General features: G+C 39.6%; 1 protein-coding gene across 1 annotated transcript; it reads right to left on the bottom strand.

Annotated features, from left to right (window-relative positions):
* Positions 1-720: 720 nt before the first annotated feature.
* MRPS30 (mitochondrial ribosomal protein S30) lies at positions 721-10026 on the bottom strand. Its single transcript, NM_001079595.1, has 5 exons — positions 9431-10026; positions 6753-6898; positions 5321-5426; positions 3456-3632; positions 721-1080 (listed from the first exon to the last, which is right to left on the bottom strand). Exons 1-5 carry the CDS (start codon positions 10017-10019, stop codon positions 791-793), a joined length of 1308 nt encoding a protein of 435 aa, NP_001073063.1. The 5' UTR covers positions 10020-10026; the 3' UTR covers positions 721-790.
* Between the last annotated feature and the right edge of the window lie 8861 nt (positions 10027-18887).

The raw sequence follows: 18887 nt of genomic DNA on the forward strand, positions 1-18887 counted from the left end.
GGTTGGATGGCATCACCGACTCCATGGACATGAGTTTGGGTAGACTCCGGCAGCTGGTGATGGACAGGGAAGCCTGGTGTGCTGCAGTTTATGGGGTTGCAAAGAGTTGGACATGACTGAGAGACTCAACTGAACTGACGACAAAATAAAACAGTCATAAAACAAAGTCAAAGACCTTTAGTTCCTCCTTGAGGGTTATAGTTAATATTCTGAGACCCCAGCCAGGTTGGAATCAGGTTGATAATGTTGACTCCCAAAATACCACCTGATTATCTCATTACCATCCAATCAGAATAAGGTCCACAATCTGATCAGGCACCCTGCTTCCCTCCTCCTTCCCTAGCATAAAAACTAAAATTCTATCTCAAATTAAAATCATTCTTTAGGACATTAATTTGTCATCTTCTCAGCTTGCTGGCTTTCCAAATAAAGTCATTTTTCCTTGCCCCAACTCCTTGTCTCTCAGATTACTGGCCTATCATGCAGTGAATGGTATGCAGTAAGTGATATGCGCTTACACACAGAAACAAGTAACACCAAGTATTGAAGATTATTCTATTAGTCTCATCAGTTAGCCACATATGAATGAAATTATTTAAATCAACATACTGTATCTAAAATTAAATCTCTTAGTACTTTGAGCAAAATGAAAGGTCTAATCACAGGTTAACATAAAGAAACATTTGTCTCAAAATCAATGTATTTACTATTTAACAGAAGTCTCATTGCCAAAATTCCTTTTATTGTTCCTTCAGTGAAATTTAAGTATTCCCAAAGCAAATGTTTTTTCTTAATTTACCAACAGCTGTGCTTTGTCTTCTTCTGGTCTATTTAGTAGAAAGTGAACTAACTGAAGTAAAACGTCATCATTAAAACCTTTGACATCATTATCTTCAATTGTTTCATAAAGAGGCATACTTTGTGTTCCCCAACATATATTTTTACGAGGGTTGTTTTGATCAGCTTGCGCAGTCAGTGCTAAAGTGTTTAACTGGTAACAGAAAAAGGAGAAGTATTTTCCATCCGTGATCACACCCTGGGAGACAAAAGGTCGAGTAACGTCTGCTTCACTCCAGAATCCTGTAGAAGAAAAGTTATGCTGAAACTCATATACAGAATATATTTTACCAAAACAAAACACGCACACTAGAGGATATAAAATACCTCCTATAAACTGGATATTTTACCTGCCAAATTTCTAAAGATCTCAATGTTTTCGCTATCTTCTCCATCCTAATTCTATATTCCATTTCTGCATCAAGAACTATTTCCTTCCTTCCAGGAGCCACAAAGTTCATGATACACCTTTTCAACAACTTTGGACTTCATCAGATTTCAACCTTAACTCACTTCACCTAAGAAGAGAAGTGAGGTCCATTTATGCAGAGGTCTCCACGTCATTATTCACCAACCCTAAATACGTTCAAATTTCCCTTATACCAGCAGCATCTACCACCCAATAACCGGTACAGACATTTATTTCACCAAATCTACAAAAAAAAAAGCCCTCAGAAAAACCCTTGACTTTCTAAGAACTTCAACCATGTAGTTATCAGATGAATTCTATGTCTTAATTTATAATTCAAAATCGGTTTTATGAGTTGTTTTCATTCTGCCTAGTGTATTTTATGTCATCATAAGGTTCTAGGATATCTGAATATCTTTATTATTCAAATTTTCTGGCTGTTTCTTGGTCCAGGCTGACTAGCTTTAATACTTTTAAATTCAAGGGGCATGCAGTAAGTTGTACATTTTGCCACATATATATATCAACTTTAATGAAGGCAGCCAATAAACAGTATTGTTAAAATACAGAATTAATTATAATATAAAAAGAAGTACTTTATTTTTCATGAATAAACTATGCCATTCTAACATCTTCAATAAAGTTTCCTCTTAATTTTTCTGATTGTCTACTTGTATTCCTACTCTTGTCTAGTTAGTTCTATTATAAAGACATAAGTCAACAATTGTGAGTATGAGGTTAAAAATACATATACAAAGGAAAAAAAAGGTGAGCCTGGCAATAATTAAATCACTGTTAAAACTCCTCCTGGATGTTTATATAAGAGTAGCAGCACCACACTCCAGTACTCTTGCCTAGAGAATCCCATGGACAGAGCCTGGTAGGCTGCAGTCCATGGGTTCGCAAAGAGTCGGACACGACTGAGCGACTTCACTTTCACTTTTCACTTTTATGCACTGGAGAAGGAAAAGGCAACCCACTCCAGTGTTCTTGCCTGGAGAATCCCAGGGACAGGGGAGCCTGGTGGGCTGCCGTCTATGGGGTCACACAGAGTCGGACACGACTGAAGCGACTTAGCAGCAGCAGCAGCAACAACCTAGGTATGCATTCTATTACTTCTGGTTTTGTAACAAAAGTTAAGTGGCTCCCAATGGGCTCTGAAAGTCCTCTGTGACATGCCTCCAGCTCCCTCTATCTCACTCCAGCTCCCTATCTTCATTCTCCCACTCCCTTTCTTCATCAGCCTTCATGATGTTCCTTAAACACTTCAAGTCTGTTCCTACCTCAGAGCTACCTGTCATTCCCTTTGTCTGGAAGTGTCCTTCCTCCAAGTTTATGCAAAGAGGGCTCCTCATCCTCAGGTTTCTGTTCAAATGAAAATCTTTAGAGACCTCCCTTGAATTAACTAACTCTAAACGTCTAAAGTGATTCTACCCCATGCCTCATTTATACCTGTACCCTATGCACATTCTACCCTCCATCTAGTATATTCTCTTCAGAGCATCACCACTAATTGGAAGATTCCCTGAAGAAGGGAATGGCTATCCACTCCACTATTCTTGCCTGGAGAATTCCCATGGACAGAAAAGCCTGATGGGCTACAGTCCATAGGGCCACATAGAGTTGGACATGACTGAAGTGATTAATACTTTCTGAAACACTACATGTTTACTATCTTTTACTATCCCTACTATAATATAAGCTCCAGGAAAGCAGGATCTCTCTCATTCAACACTGTATCTCCAAGGCCAACAGTGCCTGGTACGTAAAAACCATAAGCCATTAACTGAATGAACTGTCTCCCAATCTACACCCTAGATATGGTCCTCAAAGAAATTATACATGATAACTGTGATTTAATCTAAAATTTAATCCATGAAAGCAGTTCATTTTCTAGTTTCAGAAAGCTGTTATCATCCAGAGTTGATTCAGTTAGCTAGTCTTTGAAATATTTGAGAATATCATCAGAAAAAAATGCATTCACACAAAAATGGTCAAAGTAAAAGATGATGGTAACTACCAAAGTGTCACTAACCAACTACAAATGTAAAATATTTAATTATGGATTTTAAAACAATTGCATTGTGTGCTAATGCAAGTTTTCAAAATGTTAAGATTCTACCTACATTTTAACCTAAAGAAAATAATTTGACCTGCTAAATTCTTAAAATGTTTCCCAATAACATTGATGCCATAAAACTAGTTTTACCTTGATACATAGCCTGTGCTCCAGTCCAAGCGAAAAGGCTTGCAATAGCATTAGCTCTAAAAATGACTTCTATCTGATCAGCACAGTTTTGTTTCAAAAGCCTTTCCCTTTTTAATTTGTCAGGTAGCAGATGAAACTGGGTATGTCCATAACAGAGTGGATCTGCTGTCTTTGTTCCTGAAAGCAAAATAAAAACATTTCAGATGAAACGCACAAGTAGGGAATCTAGAAACACGTCCTCAGTATTTACTTCAAATGCATATATCTCTACTCATTATGTGATCAGCACTCAAAATATACGAATAGAAAGCTTGGTTTACTTATTGTTTATAAAAAATTTCACCTGAAAGTAAAATCTGCCAGCTATCATCATCAATCCAAAGAATATATGTAAAATTTATAATTCCCTATTATGTCAGTTTTCTCAAACTCCTTGGTCATCATTGGGCAATTTGTTATTCTCCCGGTCATATTCACCAAAGGATGCAAACATTTCATAACTTTAAAAACTTTCTTTACAATGCTGACATTCTTGATTTTAGTGGAAAGTGTTTTCAACCAAAAGTTCCCCATAATTCACTCTCCAAGACCACCACAGTGATTGATATAGGACTGATAAAACAGTTCTGGAGGACCAGCATACAGCTGCTTTCTTAAAAATGTTTTTCAGTGAGCTAGGAATTAATAAACAGGGAAAAAATAGCCAAAGTGTAAGCTGCATGAGGGCAGAGACTAATTTTTATATTCCTGATGGTTATCATAGTTTGTTATACAAATAAGAGGTTTTTGTTGAAAAAATTCAATCACTACCTCAAATTCAGCTCTATACTTTTTCATTTTTGAAAAAACATACTTTTCCATATAAATAACAAATAAACAAAGCATAACATGTATAACTATTTTTTATGTTTTTTAAATTATGGTAAAAGTCACATTAAAACATACTATTTTAACCATATTTAACTGTATAGTTCAGTGGCACTAAAGGGATTAATCTCCAAAATAAACAATTAGCTCATGCAGCTCAATATCAAAAAACAAATAACCCAATCAAAACATGGACAGAAGACCTAAATAGACATTTCTCCAACAAAGGCATATAGATGGCCAAAAGTCACATGAAAAGATGCTCAGCATCACTGATTATTAGGGAAGCGCAAAAGAAAACTACCATGAGGTACCACTTCATACCAGTCAAAATGGCTATCATCAAAAATACACAACAAATGCTGAAGGTGTGGTGACAGGGCAACTTTCCTACACCGTTGGTGGGAATGTAAATGGATATATTCACTATGGGGAACAGCATGGAGATTCCTTTAAAAATTAAGAACAGAAATACCATGTGACCCAGCAGTCCCACTCCTTAGCACATATCTGGAGAAAACCAGAACTGCAAAAGATACATGAATCCCAATGTTCATAGCAGCACTATTTACAAAACCAGGATGTGCAAGCAACCTAAATATCCTTCAACAAAAGAATGGATAAAGAAAATGTGGTGTGTTAGTGTGTGTATATATATATATATATATACATGTATGTGTGTGCGCATGTGTGTGCAATGGAAAATTAGTCATAAAGAGGAAAAGAAATGTGTCATTTGCATGGACCTAGTGACTTTCAGGCAGAGTAAAGTTAAATCAGAACTATAACTGTTTTTTAACCTTAAATACTGTAATTGAATAGAAACATAAAATTTTAAATGATAAGTTAAAAGAATATTTTCTTTCAATTTTCATGTATATTGCAACCTGAGATGAGTTACATTGCTCATGGACAGGCTGAACTTCTCAGTCATCAAAAATTAATTATGCAAATTTGCACAGGACACTTTGAACACATTTATTAAACGAGAAACTTACCAATAAAGATGGCATTTTCATATTGCCGTTTGAATAATGGGAGTTTGTCTGGCTTACAATTTTTAACAGGGACTTCTACAGGTACAGAATAATCCAGTGGCACAAACTTAAAGAAAAAAGTCATAAGTAAATTCACAGCAACACTAGCATATATTTTACTCACATTCTTAATAGTTAAAAATCTTAAATGATTAAACTCTACCATCTAATGATGGGCCAAATCTAGCCAGCTAACTGTTTTTCCAAATAAAGTTTTACTGGAACACAGTCATGTAAATTCATTTATATATGGTACAGGGCTATTTTTACATGATAAGAACTGAGAATGCAACAGAAACTTATGGCCCCTAAAGCCTAAAATATTTACTATTTGGACCTTTGCAGAAGAAATGTGTCAACCTCTGACATGGACAAACAGATAATATTCAGAATACACTTGCTTTCTCCAAAAGAACTGGATACCTGTAAAATGAATACTTCTAGCTGTAAAAATGCGATTTACAATGAGATAGGATAGTTCACTATAAATTATAATCATAAACTATCATCAGCATTTTTATATTGAGAAAATGAAAAGATTTGTATGGTCCTAAAACCTGATGTCTTAACCTCACTTAAAATTATTACCTGACCTCTGCAGAATATACAGTTAAAAAGCTGAAAAAGCATTTCAGATGAGATGTACTCCAAATACACTTGAAAGGAAAGGGCTCTACCCAAAGCTTTTCACCCTTCCTAACCCATTACCTAGCACAGGGGTCCCCGACTCCTGGGCTGTGGACAGGTACTGGTCCACGGCCTGTCAGGAACCGGGCTGTAAAGCAAGAGGTGCGCAGCAGGTGAGCAAAGCCCTGTCTGTATTTACAGCTGCTCCCCGTGGCTCACAATACTGCTTGAGATCACAAACAACAGTGGTCTTAAAAATATGTTTGAGACAACTTCAAATCTCCATATGTTTAGGCAAGGCAGATTATCAAACCGCCACTTCCATTTTCCATATCAAAAGCCTACTTCCATTTCCAACATCCTATCTTTGTGAAGCAGGGTTTTCTGCAGTGACAGTAGGCAAAACGAAATTACAGACAGGACATAAGCAACATACTTCTGGTGTCACGGTCTCCCATCACCCCGATGGGACTGTCCAGTTGTGGCAAACAAACTCAGGGCTCCCACTGACTCTGCATTATGGTGAGTTCTATAATTATTTGATTATATATCACAACTTAATAATAATAGAAATTAAGTGCACAATAAATGTAACACACTTGAATCATCCTGAAATCATTCCCCACCAACTCCTGCCCCAAGTCCAGGGAAATACTATCTCCCACAAAAACCAGTCCCTGGTGTCAAAAAAGTTAGGGACCACTGACCTAGCATGCTGATACTTCCTCTTCAACTGTCCACAGACACATAAGCAATACATCCTTACCTCAGGGAGTTGTCTGGATATTCGAATCTGGTTGTGTGGTTTATCATTTATTTGGTATCGCACAGCATCAACTCGACCTTTCCGATGACCACCAGGAATAATTTCTTCACCTCGCAACCAGTAGAAGTGAACTGGGCGGTTACAATCTATCAAAAGATATTCAAAACATTTTTATCTGATAATCTGAATAAATCTAGTTATTCTCAGAATACCAGGCTCAGCAATACAGAATTTAAGAACAACTGTGCTAATTGAAAATACACCAAAAGTTACCCTTTGGTATAAATTAAAGTTTGAATTATGTGATAACTTAAACAATCACAACATAAACATAAGGCTTAAACTATTATTCTCTACCTGTGCCACAGTGCATTAAGCGTGGTGACCAAAGAAGTTTCTTTTTTTTTTTTTAATTTATTTTTTTAATTTTATTTTATTTTTAAACTTTACATAATTGTATTACAAAGCCACAGTTATCAAGACAGTATGGTACTGGCACAAAGACAGAAATATAGATCAATGGAACAAAATAGAAAGCCCAGAGATAAATCCACGCACATATGGACACCTTATCTTTGACAAAGGAGGCAAGAATATACAATGGAGAAAAGACAATCTCTTTAACAAGTGGTGCTGGGAAACCTGGTCAACCACTTGTAAAGAATGAAACTAGAACACTTTCTAACACCATACACAAAAATAAACTCAAAATGGATTAAAGATCTCAACGTAAGACCAGAAACTATAAAACTCCTAGAGGAGAACATAGGCAAAACACTCTCTGACATACATCACAGCAGGATCCTCTATGACCCACCTCCCAGAATATTGGAAATAAAAGCAAAAATAAACAAATGGGACCTAATTAAACTTAAAAGCTTCTGCACATCAAAGGAAATTATTAGCAAGGTGAAAAGACAGCCTTCAGAATGGGAGAAAATAATAGCAAATGAAGCAACTGACAAACAACTAATCTCAAAAATATACAAGCAACTCCTACAGCTCAACTCCAGAAAAATAAACAACCCAATCAAAAAATGGGCCAAGGAACTAAATAGACATTTCTCCAAAGAAGACATACAGATGGCTAACAAACACATGAAAAGATGCTCAACATCACTCATTATCAGAGAAATGCAAATCAAAACCACTATGAGGTACCATTTTACACCAGTCAGAAGTTTCTCAGTTAAGAATAAACACAAAATAAGAGCAACAGCAATCTCACTAACCAGATATAAAAAGTTTAGTAAGAGTTACAGCTGTCTCATGAATTACTAATTCAATCTTCACAATAATTCTCAAAGATATGTATAAGTTTTAGTATTAGTCACTCAGTCCTGTCCGACTTTTTGTGACCCCATGGACTGTAGCCCGCCAGGCTCCTCTGTCCATGGGATTCTCTAGGCAAAAATACTGGAGTGGGTTGCCATTTCCACCTCCAGGGGACCTTCCCAACTGTACATAAAGGTTGCCATCATCTCCATTACATACAAGAGGAACCTAGGTCTTGAGCAGATTAAGTCAACTTTCCCAGGCCATCAATCATGAGCAAAAGTCTGTGATGTTTCCCTGGAGACCACTTCATTCCCAACTGGCAGGGAAGTAACAAGCACACTACAAGACTCAGTTGAACATACACCTACAGTTATAGTAACATTAACTCAATAAATATTTATTAAGATACCTACAGGGGTAGCAGATACAAAATAATGAACGCTTCAGAAACACTGATCTTTAAAATACTATCCATTAATTATTTTTCAACCCTGCTTTTAACAGTAAAACAGAAGTTTTACTGTTTATTGGAAACCCAAAATGAATGGGTTTGAAGCCTGTCCTCCAAATCTACTAGCAATAGGTTCTTTGACTAAATGCACTTTATGACTCTGTGCTTTGGGTTTGTTTGGTTTTAATGAATACAGTGCTACCTACTGTAAAGTTATCGCAAGGATTAAATTTGGCACATATAAAATACAGAACAAGGTCAGGCATACAGAAAGTGCTGAATATACGTTAGGTATTTTAATCAATACCATCTTTAATCTTAACAGTTCTATAACCAAGTGGTACTATTATCGTATTCTCACCTTGAAAATAAGGAAAAACTAGGCCAAAATCGGTTTATAAACCGCCAAAAGGTCAGTAACTTGGTGGAAGAGCGAAAAGGCAACCAGAGGTCTGTCCCGCTCTCTAGGAGCCCCTTTTTTTAACCAACACTACTCTTCCATTTGGCTGGACCTTCACTAAGCACTACAGTTAGTAAGTGGAGGCACAGACACGGCAACCCAGTCTCCGGACGCGGCCCCTAGCTAGGAGCGAAAGGACTGGGAAAGAACTGACCAAGCAGAAAGAAATGAAGAGGGGGCAAATTTGGCCCAGAGAGAGACCTTACCAGGCTTCCCAGGTGGCGCTAGTGGTAAAGAACCCGCCTGCCAATACAGAAGACAGGAGAGCCGGCTCCATCCCTGGGAGGGGAAGATCCCCTGGAGCAGGGTACAGCAACCCACTCCAGTATTCTTGGCTGAAAAATTCCATGGACAGAGGAGGCTGGCGAACTACAGGCCATGAGGCAGCAGAGAGTCGGACACTACTGAAGCGACTTGGCACGCAACCACGCACCCACGGTCCCCTACTATCCCCACCTCCCCCGCCCCGAAAGGCGGCCCGAGGCTTACCGAGGGCGGCGGCAGCCAGGACGGGATTGTAAGCGCTGAGCAAGCCGGTGAGGGAAGGTACCAGTTGGTCCAAGAAGGGTGAGGCGACGGCGTAGCGTTCCTGGTAGATGGGCGCACGCTTCTTGCGCCGCAGAAAAAAATGCTCCTGCAGGAGACAGTCACAGACGGCCGCGCGCAGGGCAGCAAGGTCCACAACCTGCGCGGGCTCCCGATCTGGCTGGGCCTGCGGCGGCGGTAGCCCCGAAAGGAACACGGTCTTGGTGAAGCTCTGGTACCAGCGGTCAGCGTTCAGGGCGAAGGTCTGCGGGTAAACTACGTATTTCATGAACTGCATCTTCGTAAGAATTCGCAGCTTCTCGTCCACTGACTTGGCCGCGTGCACCGTGGCCTGCCATCGCTCCACTCGCCGCTGCCGTGCCGCCTTGCTGTCGGCAGTTAGGGAGGCCACGATCGGCGGGTAGCGCGCGACTGGGGCCGCCTTGACATCTGATCCGGTCACTTCTGGAGCCGTGACGGTGGCCTCGGCCGCGGTGTGCAATGACAGCCCTGGACTACGGAGCACAAACCTCCAGCACCTGGTCGCCGCCATCTTTTCCTGGGGTTCGGTCCCAGAGGTCAACTTTAGCAATTGTCCCTGCCTTCTTGCCGTAAGAACCAATCAAAAGGTGGAATCTGAGCCAGTTTGGGGCGGATGATTCTTAGTGGGCTTGAGAAACCTTACGTCATTCACTTCTTAGCCAATCATAGAGCTTCTACAGCTTGGTTTTTTTCGTGAACTTAGGAGTTTGTTGGTGAAAGGAAGAACTCGTGCACCGATAGGTTTTCCGAGATGTGGCGGGGAGGTGTGAAACTTTTAAATAGGGTATGCTGCCGGTGAAGGCAATGGCACCCCACTCCAGCACTCTTGCTTGGAAAATCCCATGGACGGAGGAGCCTGGTGGGCTGCAATCCATGGGGTCGCTAAGAGTCGGACGCGACTGAGCGACTTCCCTTTCACTTTTCACTTTCATGCATTAGAGAAGGAAATGGCAACCCACTCCGGTGTTCTTGCCTGGAGAATCCCAGGGACTGTGGAGCCTGGTGGGCTGCCGTCTATGGGGTCGCACAGAGTCAGACACGACTGAAGCGACTTAGCAGCAGCAGCAGCCTGTTTAGAAACAGGGCAAAATTTTGGCCAGAAACACTTTAGGAACATTCTTGAGCGAAACCTCTTTCCCTTGGCTAAATTTGCTCGTTTCATTTTTGGATATAATAACATCATTTTTCTATTTTAGTTCTTGGGGTTAAGACCTGTTATTGAAAATACTGATCTAACATGTTTTTTGATACATGCTTACTTTTCAAATGATGAAAGCATCCCTCATAGATGACTAGTGCTAATTTTTAGGAAAATAATTCCGTATCAATCTCTATGCTAGTTGATATGTAGTTTAATGATATAATTCACAAAAAGAGGAGTATACTTTTACTTGGGTTTAACTTAAAAAAAAAAAGGAAATAAAAACTATTAAGGAATTGTGTTTAAGTTTTGCATTGTGTTAAAAGCAGTGATTATTTCAACATAAGTTGGTCCCTACTACTCTGTGAGCTCCTTGAAGTAGGGACTGTTTTATTTTTGATTCTTCAGTGGCCAATTAATCTTGCATAGTGGGTACTTACCAAATATCTGCTGAAAAAATTCATTACAATCAGTAAAACTATTAATATAAGGTCATTTCAGGTGACTTATCTACTCGCATTCCTATCTTAATTAGGAGCTGGAATATTTATTTGGATTTACTGCAACAATCCTTGAGGGTATTAAAAACCAAACATTTTGTTACTAAAAGGAAGTTATAATTTGTATTCCTTTAAGCTATAACAGGTGATACAATTTAACTCTATAAAGTTGCGAGTGTATTAAACTGACAGATACCATAAATTAATTATTTTTTTCATTAAGTCTTTAATATTTGAGCAAAGGCTCAAAGGAAGTGAGAAGTGAATCATGACTTGAGAAAAGAGAATTCTGTCAGAAGGAATAGTTGGCACAGAGGCCCTGAGATGGGGATATGCCTGAGATGGGAATATGCCTGGTGGGTTGAAGAATAAGAGGAGGGCAGTGTGGTTGAAGGGAAGTGATGGAGGGGAGAGTAGTAGGAAATGGAATTAGGAAGGAAAGAAGCCAGAATTTATAGGTTCCTAAAGGCAATATCTAGGATCGCTAGGACTCTTAGCTAATACTCAGAGGAGTAAGAATCCAGTGGAGTGTTCCACTCAGAGGGATGCATGGTGTGACTTAGGTTTTTTTTTGTTTGTTTTTTTTTTAAATTACTCTATGCATTAGGCTTTTTAATACCATAAGCTGGGGACCTAACAACAGAAATTTATTTTCTTATGGTTCTAAAGGCTGGAAATTCAAGATGAAGGTGCCAGCATACTTGGGTTCTGGTGAGAGCTCTCTTCCTGGCATGAATTCAACTCCCCACTTGCTGTGTCCTCACATGGTAAAAACTGAGCTCTCCTGGGCCTCTTATTATAAGGAGAGAGGCCTATCATATTAGAGCCCTACCCTTAAGACCATGTTTAACATTAATTTCTTCCAAAAACCTCTCTCTCCAAGTACAGTTACATTGGAGGTTAGAGCATAAACGTAGGAATGCTAGAGAGACACAATTCAGTCCATATCACTCTGACTGATTTGGAAATAGATTATAAAATATCAAATTTGGAAGCAGAGAAATCAATTAGAAGACAGTTTGCCATATTTCAGGCAAAAACTCAGTGACTTTAAGAGACAATAGCAGTGAAGATAGTGGGAGTGATCATAGATCTTGAATTTAATGTAGGTAAGAGAAAGTATCTAAAATTTGGGGCCTAAGCAGTGGAATGAGAAAAGGCCAATGGACAAGAAATGCATTTTTCCTTTAATCTCTCATCTTTTTTTTGGAAGGAGAGAAGGCAGCAGGAAAGTGGATTTAAGATTTGGGGAAGGAATAGAATCTGTGAAACATATATTTATCTATATATGTTTATTTAGTTGACATTCTCCTGGAAGAAAATAGATATTATGATCTTCCCTACTAAGGTTGTTACTGGCCTTAGATTTTAACTATTATAGATAAGGGACTTCCCTGGTGGTCCAGTGGTTAATAATTCACCTTCCAATGCAGGGGAAGCAGGTTTGATCCCTGGTGGGGGAACAAAGAGCCTACATGCTGTGGTGCAACTAAGCCTGCCCTCCACAACAACTGAGCCTTTGCATCCTAGAGTCCACACACCACAGCCAGAGAGATGTCCATGTGCCGCAACCAAGATCCCGCAACTGGGACCTGCTGCAGTCTAATAAATAAATATTAAAAGAATACTAAATAAAGTATTATGGTCAAAAGCCACGGCATTCTCCAATGGCTTTTTGAAACCTGCTTAAGTTGTCACAGTCCTGGTGGTTCTATATATGTGCTTGTGATAAGTTGCTTTAGTTGTGTCTTGACTATTTGCGACCCCACGAACTGCAGCCCACCCACGAGGCTCCTTTGTCTATGGGATTCTCCAGGCAAGAATACTGGAGTGGGTTGCCATGCCCTCCTCCGGGGAAATCTTCCTGACCCAGGATTCAAACTCACGTCTCTTATGTCTCCTGCATTGGCAGGCGGGTTCTTTAGCACAGGGCCACCTGGGATTTCTAGTGAAATTGTGCCTGAACATTTTGTATTGAAATACAAATTATTTAATTAAATTGCTATGTTTTTATTTCCTCCTATATTATAGTGGGGTTATTAGATAGATATAACTTCATGGGTATAGTAGGTTATCTATAAATATTATTCCAGGACAGTAAAGTGAGGGTTATAAATTATTGTTATGAAGAGGGAGCAGCAGGTCTGATACGGTTGAGAAATTTTAACATAGAAAGTCTATATTTATAGTTAGATATGAGGAAAAAAATGAAAATAATGTTCTTTTCCCATAGGTCCAACATATGATACTTCCATGCATCTATGGAAGTATGTTGTCTTCCCTAAACCATTCTCTTTGCTGTTTTGAAATCTCTTGTTTGAGATTCAGGCTCAGCTCCAGCACTTTAACTTTCCTTATTTAGAAAACTAAGTTAATAAAACCCACCTTACAGGTTTGCTGTGGGGATTTAATGATGTGGCATATGTAAAATGATACAAAACATTTGCAAAGTACCAACCAGTTTATGTGTGCCAATGTTTTTAATTCCTTAAGCAACACTCTAAATCAGAGCCTAGATTTTCCCAAGGTAAGGGATCTATTTGCTCATGCTTATTAAGGGCCAGAACTGGCATTAAACCGTGATCTGTGACCATGAAGCCCATGCTCTTTACACCAGTGGTTTTGAAAACTAGAACGATGAGCTCCAGGAATTCTTAAAAGGTGAGAAATCAGCTTGCTAAGCTTATATGCACAATTCAGAAATAATAGGAAATTGAGATATATGAAATTCACTTAACACAATTGTTAAGTGAAGTTGAGATATATGTATCTACTTAACACAAAATGAAAGATTTCAGAATCTTGTGCATTTATTTTGACTAGTCCATGAATTTTCCCATCTCACAAATAAACAATGAGAGAGAAACTGAAATATTTCCTTGTGGCCTCAAAAATATCAGAGATACAGGAGCATAGCAGAGTTTTAAGTTTGAGAAACTACAGAACAGAAGGTCATAATGGACTTCTTAAAAATAATGTTGACTTGATCTCAGACTAAAACCTCAGTTCAGTCGTCCAGTCGTGTCCGACTCTTTGCGACCCCATGAATCACAGCACACCAGGCCTCCCTGTCTATCACCAACTCCCAGAGTTCACACAGACTCACGTCCATTGAGTCAGTGATGCCATCCAGCCATCTCATCCTCTGTCGTCCCCTTCTCCTCCTGCCCCCAATCCCTCCCAGCATCAGAGTCTTTTCCAGTGAGTCAACTTTTCGCATGAGGTGGCCAAAGTACTGGAGTTTCAGCTTCAGCATCATTCCTTCCAAAGAAATCCCAGGGCTGATCTCCTTCAGAATGGACTGGTTGGATCTCCTTGCAATCCAAGGGACTCTCAAGAGTCTTCTCCAACACCACAGTTCAAAAGCATCAATTCTTCAGCATTCAGCCTTCTTCACAGTCCAACTCTCACATCCATACATGACCACAGGAAAAACCATAGCCTTGACTAGACGAACCTTTTTTGGCAAAGTAATGTCTCTGCTTTTCAATATGCTATCTAGGTTGGTCATAACTTTCCTTCCAAGGAGTAAACGTCTTTTAATTTCATGGCTGCAGTCACCATCTGCAGTGATTTTGGAGCCCAAGAAATAAAGTCTGACACTGTTTCCACTGTTTCCACATCTATTTCTCATGAAGTGATGGGACCAGATGCCATGATCTTCATTTTCTGAATGTTGAGCTTTAAGCCAACTTTTTCACTCTCCACTTTCATCTTCATCAAGAGGCTTTTTAGTTCCTCTTCACTTTCTGCCATAAGGGTGGTGTCATCTGCATATCTGAGGTTATTGATATTTCTCCCAGCAGTCTTGATTCCAGCTTGTGTTTCTTCCAGTCCAGCGTTTCTCATGATGTACTCTGCATGGAAGTTAAATAAGCAGGGTGACAATATACAGCCTTGATGTACTCCTTTTCCTATTTGGAACCAGTCTGTTGTTCCATGTCCAGTTCCAACTGTTGCTTCCTGACCTGTATACAAATTTCTCAAGAGGCAGATCAGGTGGTCTGGTATTCCCATCTCTTTGAGAATTTTCCACAGTTTATTGTGATCCACACAGTCAAAGGCTTTGGCATAGTCAATAAAGCAGAAATCGATGTTTTTCTGGAACTCTCTTGCTTTTTCCATGATCCAGCAGATGTTGGCAATTTGATCTCTGGTTCCTCTTCCTTTTCTAAAACCAGCTTGAACATCAGGAAGTTCACGGTCACATATTGCTGAAGCGGTCATAGATTATGCAGGGGAATGGAGAAAGTTGACTCTCATGTATATATTTGTATCATGTGTATATGTCAGCAAATAATCATGTATCTAATTCTACTTCTAAGAAATAAGAGCACTTTAACTTCCATGATCAGGATATAGTCCTCCATTATAGTGAACAATTCTGAGGCATTAGTGTCCTAAAACATATATAACAACAGCAGCAGCAGCAAAATATGGTCATGGCACAGAATAATTCATTAAATGAAAAATAGCCATTGGATCTACCATCCATATCAGTAGCATACTGTTACAAAAGTTTTCCCACAGAATATGTCTTTAGAAAAATCCCACCAAAAATGTTCACCCCTGTGCACTGTCAAATTTTGTAGGAAAAGGTGGGGCATTTTTCTTACTGACTGATATTTCACATCATGATTATAAAACAGCACTGAGCTTTCATGTTACAGTGATTTGTTTTGAAAGATAAGAGTGAATGGATAAATAATCCACAAATTAGACTTCTAAGAACAAAGTGTAAGTTTGTAGTTACTGTTGCTGTGTGTGGTCAAGCAGTACACATGTAAATAGAGGTATAACACTTGTTTTGAGAAACTATATATGCTCATCATATTCATGATTGGAAATTTCAACCACACACACAAAAAAACTATAAAATGAAAACTCTCCTATGATTTTCACTCCCTATGATAGTTTGACTAAAAAGTTGATAGCATTTCAGATTTCGAGTTTTGATCTTCTTGATTAGCTTCTTTTATTGGTATATCTATTGATCAGACTTTGCTCCTTTTCAGTATGTTTTGTTCTTGTTTTAAAAAATTTTTACTCAAGTATAATTGATTTTGGAGAAGGCAATGGCACTCCACTCCAGTACTCTTGCCTGGAAAATCCCATGGACGGAGGAGCCTGGTAGGCTGCAGTCCATGGGGTTACCAAGAGTCGGACACGACTGAGCGACTTCACTTTCACTTTTCACCTTCATGCATTGGAGAAGGAAATGGCAACCCACTCCAGTGTTCTTGCCTGGAGAATCCCAGGGACGGGGGAGCCTGGTGGGCTGCCGTCTCTGGGTTCGCACAGAGTTGGACACGACTGAAGCGACTTAGCAGCATAGTTGATTTATTTATAAATAAATTTTTATTTATTTATATTTATACAATTTGTAATTGTATAAATTACATATAAATTACCATATTTATACAATTTGTAATTGATGTTTACACACATAGAGCCACCACAGAATTGTAATAAACCTTTTAAAATCGTGTTTTTTCTTAAATAATAAATGTCTAAGGTCATTAATTCAGAGACCAATGGACAGCAGTGAAAATCTGTCTTCTTTAGTCCTGCTGCTGCTACTAAGTCATTTCAGTCATGTCTGACTCTGTGCGACCCCATAGATGGCAGCCCACCAGGCTCCCCGGTCCCTGGGATTCTCCGGGCAAGAACACTGGAGTAGGTTGCCATTTCCTTCTCCAATGCTAGTTCTTCCTTTTTCTTCTCCACAGGTAATTACTGTTACCCGTCTCTGTTATATCCTAAAAGGCTCTATTCCTGTGTAAGAATATTGACATACATGTACATGCTTGAAGGGTCAGATATTATCTGTTCTTGTCACTGACTGCTTATTCAAATCTGTTCTGAAGAGCTATTTCTTTCTAGCATCTTGGAGAAAATGTATGACAAGATCTATTATTTTTCTAGTTGACCTCAGATAAATCCTCCAGTCCCTTCTAGTCACAAAAATATGTTAGCCATATAACTCCATGTTCAGTTCAGTACAATAAAAAACAGAAACAACGCTGTCAACTTTATTTGAAACTCTATCCTTTCTCCATCCTTATCTCAAGTTGGCTGTCAGCTATTGGAGAAGGCCTAGGTGGGCTTCCTCTCTTTCTCTCCATCAGCTTCTCCCTGACTCACTAGACTACTCCTGGCAATTCCATGTTTTAAGTTGTGACTCAGACGCCATTGTGTCCCTCCAAGAAACCAGTACTAAGCTCCTCTTGGGAGTCTGATGTTCAGTTTCTAGGTTGGCTTGAGACAGAGGAAAATCACTCCTCCTACCCTCCCACTGATGAGGTTGGGGTGGGAGAGAGTTTCGGTGGATTCTCAGTCTCTCCTGTCCTTTGGATTGGAGGGAAGGTCAGAATTGCTGCATACTTAGCCTGGTACTTACTTGGAGATATGGAGCTACTTAGTAGCATTTAGTGTTCTGGAGCTTCAGCTGAAAACAAGACAGAAATTGTGTGTGTGTGGGGGGGGTGCTTCCCAGATGGCTCAGTGGTAAAGAATCTGCTTGCCAATGCAGGAGAAATAAGACACAGTTTCCGTCCTTGGGTCAGGAAGATCCCCTGGAGACGGGAATGACAACCCACTCCAGTATTCTTGCCTGGGAAATCCCATGGACAGAGGAGCCTGGTGGGCTACAGTCCATGGGGGTTGCAAAGAGTTGGACACACTGAAGTGACTGAGCATGCACACACTGAGCATGTATGCATATGTGTACGTGTGTGTATGTGAAATCATTTTAGATATATCATCAAGGAATCAAATATTCTTATAATTTATGAGCTATAATTCTAATATGAGTATTGATCACACACTGGCATGTATGGTCATTTTCTAAGAATCAAAATATTTGGTTAATCATATCATCCATTTTTGCTTTATTAAGGATGTCCATGGAGAGGCAATCTTCCTAAATAAAAGGCAAGTCTCATAAGAAGAGGCTTTCCTCTCCCCCAGCTCCCAGTACTTTTTTTTTTCCATCCTGGAACACAGATTCAAGAAGCCATAAACCAGGGAGACAAAAGCCCATTTTGAAAAGCATGGAAACAGGAAACAGAAAGATAAGGTGTGGTTGGGACATTCTTACCTTCTTTAAGTCATACACTAGCCCAGATTCTTGTCTCCAGACTTCTTCTTATGTGAAGAAAAGAACCAACAAAATAGGCTCAATGCTGTGCTTTTTTAAGTTGCTCAGTCATATCTGAGTCCTTGTGACCCCATGGACTGGGGCCTGCCAGGCTCCTCTGTCCATGGAATTCTCCAGGCAAGAATACTGGAGTGGGTAGCCATTTCCTTCTCCAAGAGATCTTCCCAAACCAGGGATGGAACCCAGGTCTCCCGTATTGCGGGTGGATTCTTTACCATCTGAGCCACCAGGGAAGCCAAGAATACTGGAGTGGGTAGCCTATCCCTTTTCCAGGGGATCTTCCCAACCCAGGGATTGAACTGAGGTCTCCTGCACTGAAGGGGGATTCCTTACCAGCTAAGCTACCAGGGAAGGTATGCTATAGATATACTCATCTGGAATCATTTCTCCCACTCTTGGCTTCAGATCAGCAGACCGACGATTGCCTCCCACAAAGCTCTTAAAGCTATAAATATTTTCTGTAGATGCTTATATGAGAGACAAATGCTTATGATAATTTTATTTTTTTCTCTTTGGGTAGAGTAAGTTTTAAATAAAAACAGAATCTCATACATAGGAAGAGGCATCTAGATCAATAGA

The sequence above is a fragment of the Bos taurus genome, chromosome 20 (genome assembly GCF_002263795.3).
Source record: "Bos taurus isolate L1 Dominette 01449 registration number 42190680 breed Hereford chromosome 20, ARS-UCD2.0, whole genome shotgun sequence".
Lineage (NCBI taxonomy): Eukaryota > Metazoa > Chordata > Mammalia > Artiodactyla > Bovidae > Bos > Bos taurus.

What these genes read in the sequence shown, in the direction of transcription:
- MRPS30 (NM_001079595.1), bottom strand. Translation starts at nt 10,019, where the DNA reads ATGGCGGCGACCAGGTGCTGGAGGTTTGTGCTCCGTAGTCCAGGGCTG. An exon ending in TATCCAGACAACTCCCTGAG is followed by an intron (nt 5,427 to 6,752) that starts GTAAGGATGTAT and finishes TTTTTCTTTAAG; the next exon opens with TTTGTGCCACTGGATTATTC. An exon ending in TGAAAATGCCATCTTTATTG is followed by an intron (nt 3,633 to 5,320) that starts GTAAGTTTCTCG and finishes TTTTGCTTTCAG; the next exon opens with GAACAAAGACAGCAGATCCA.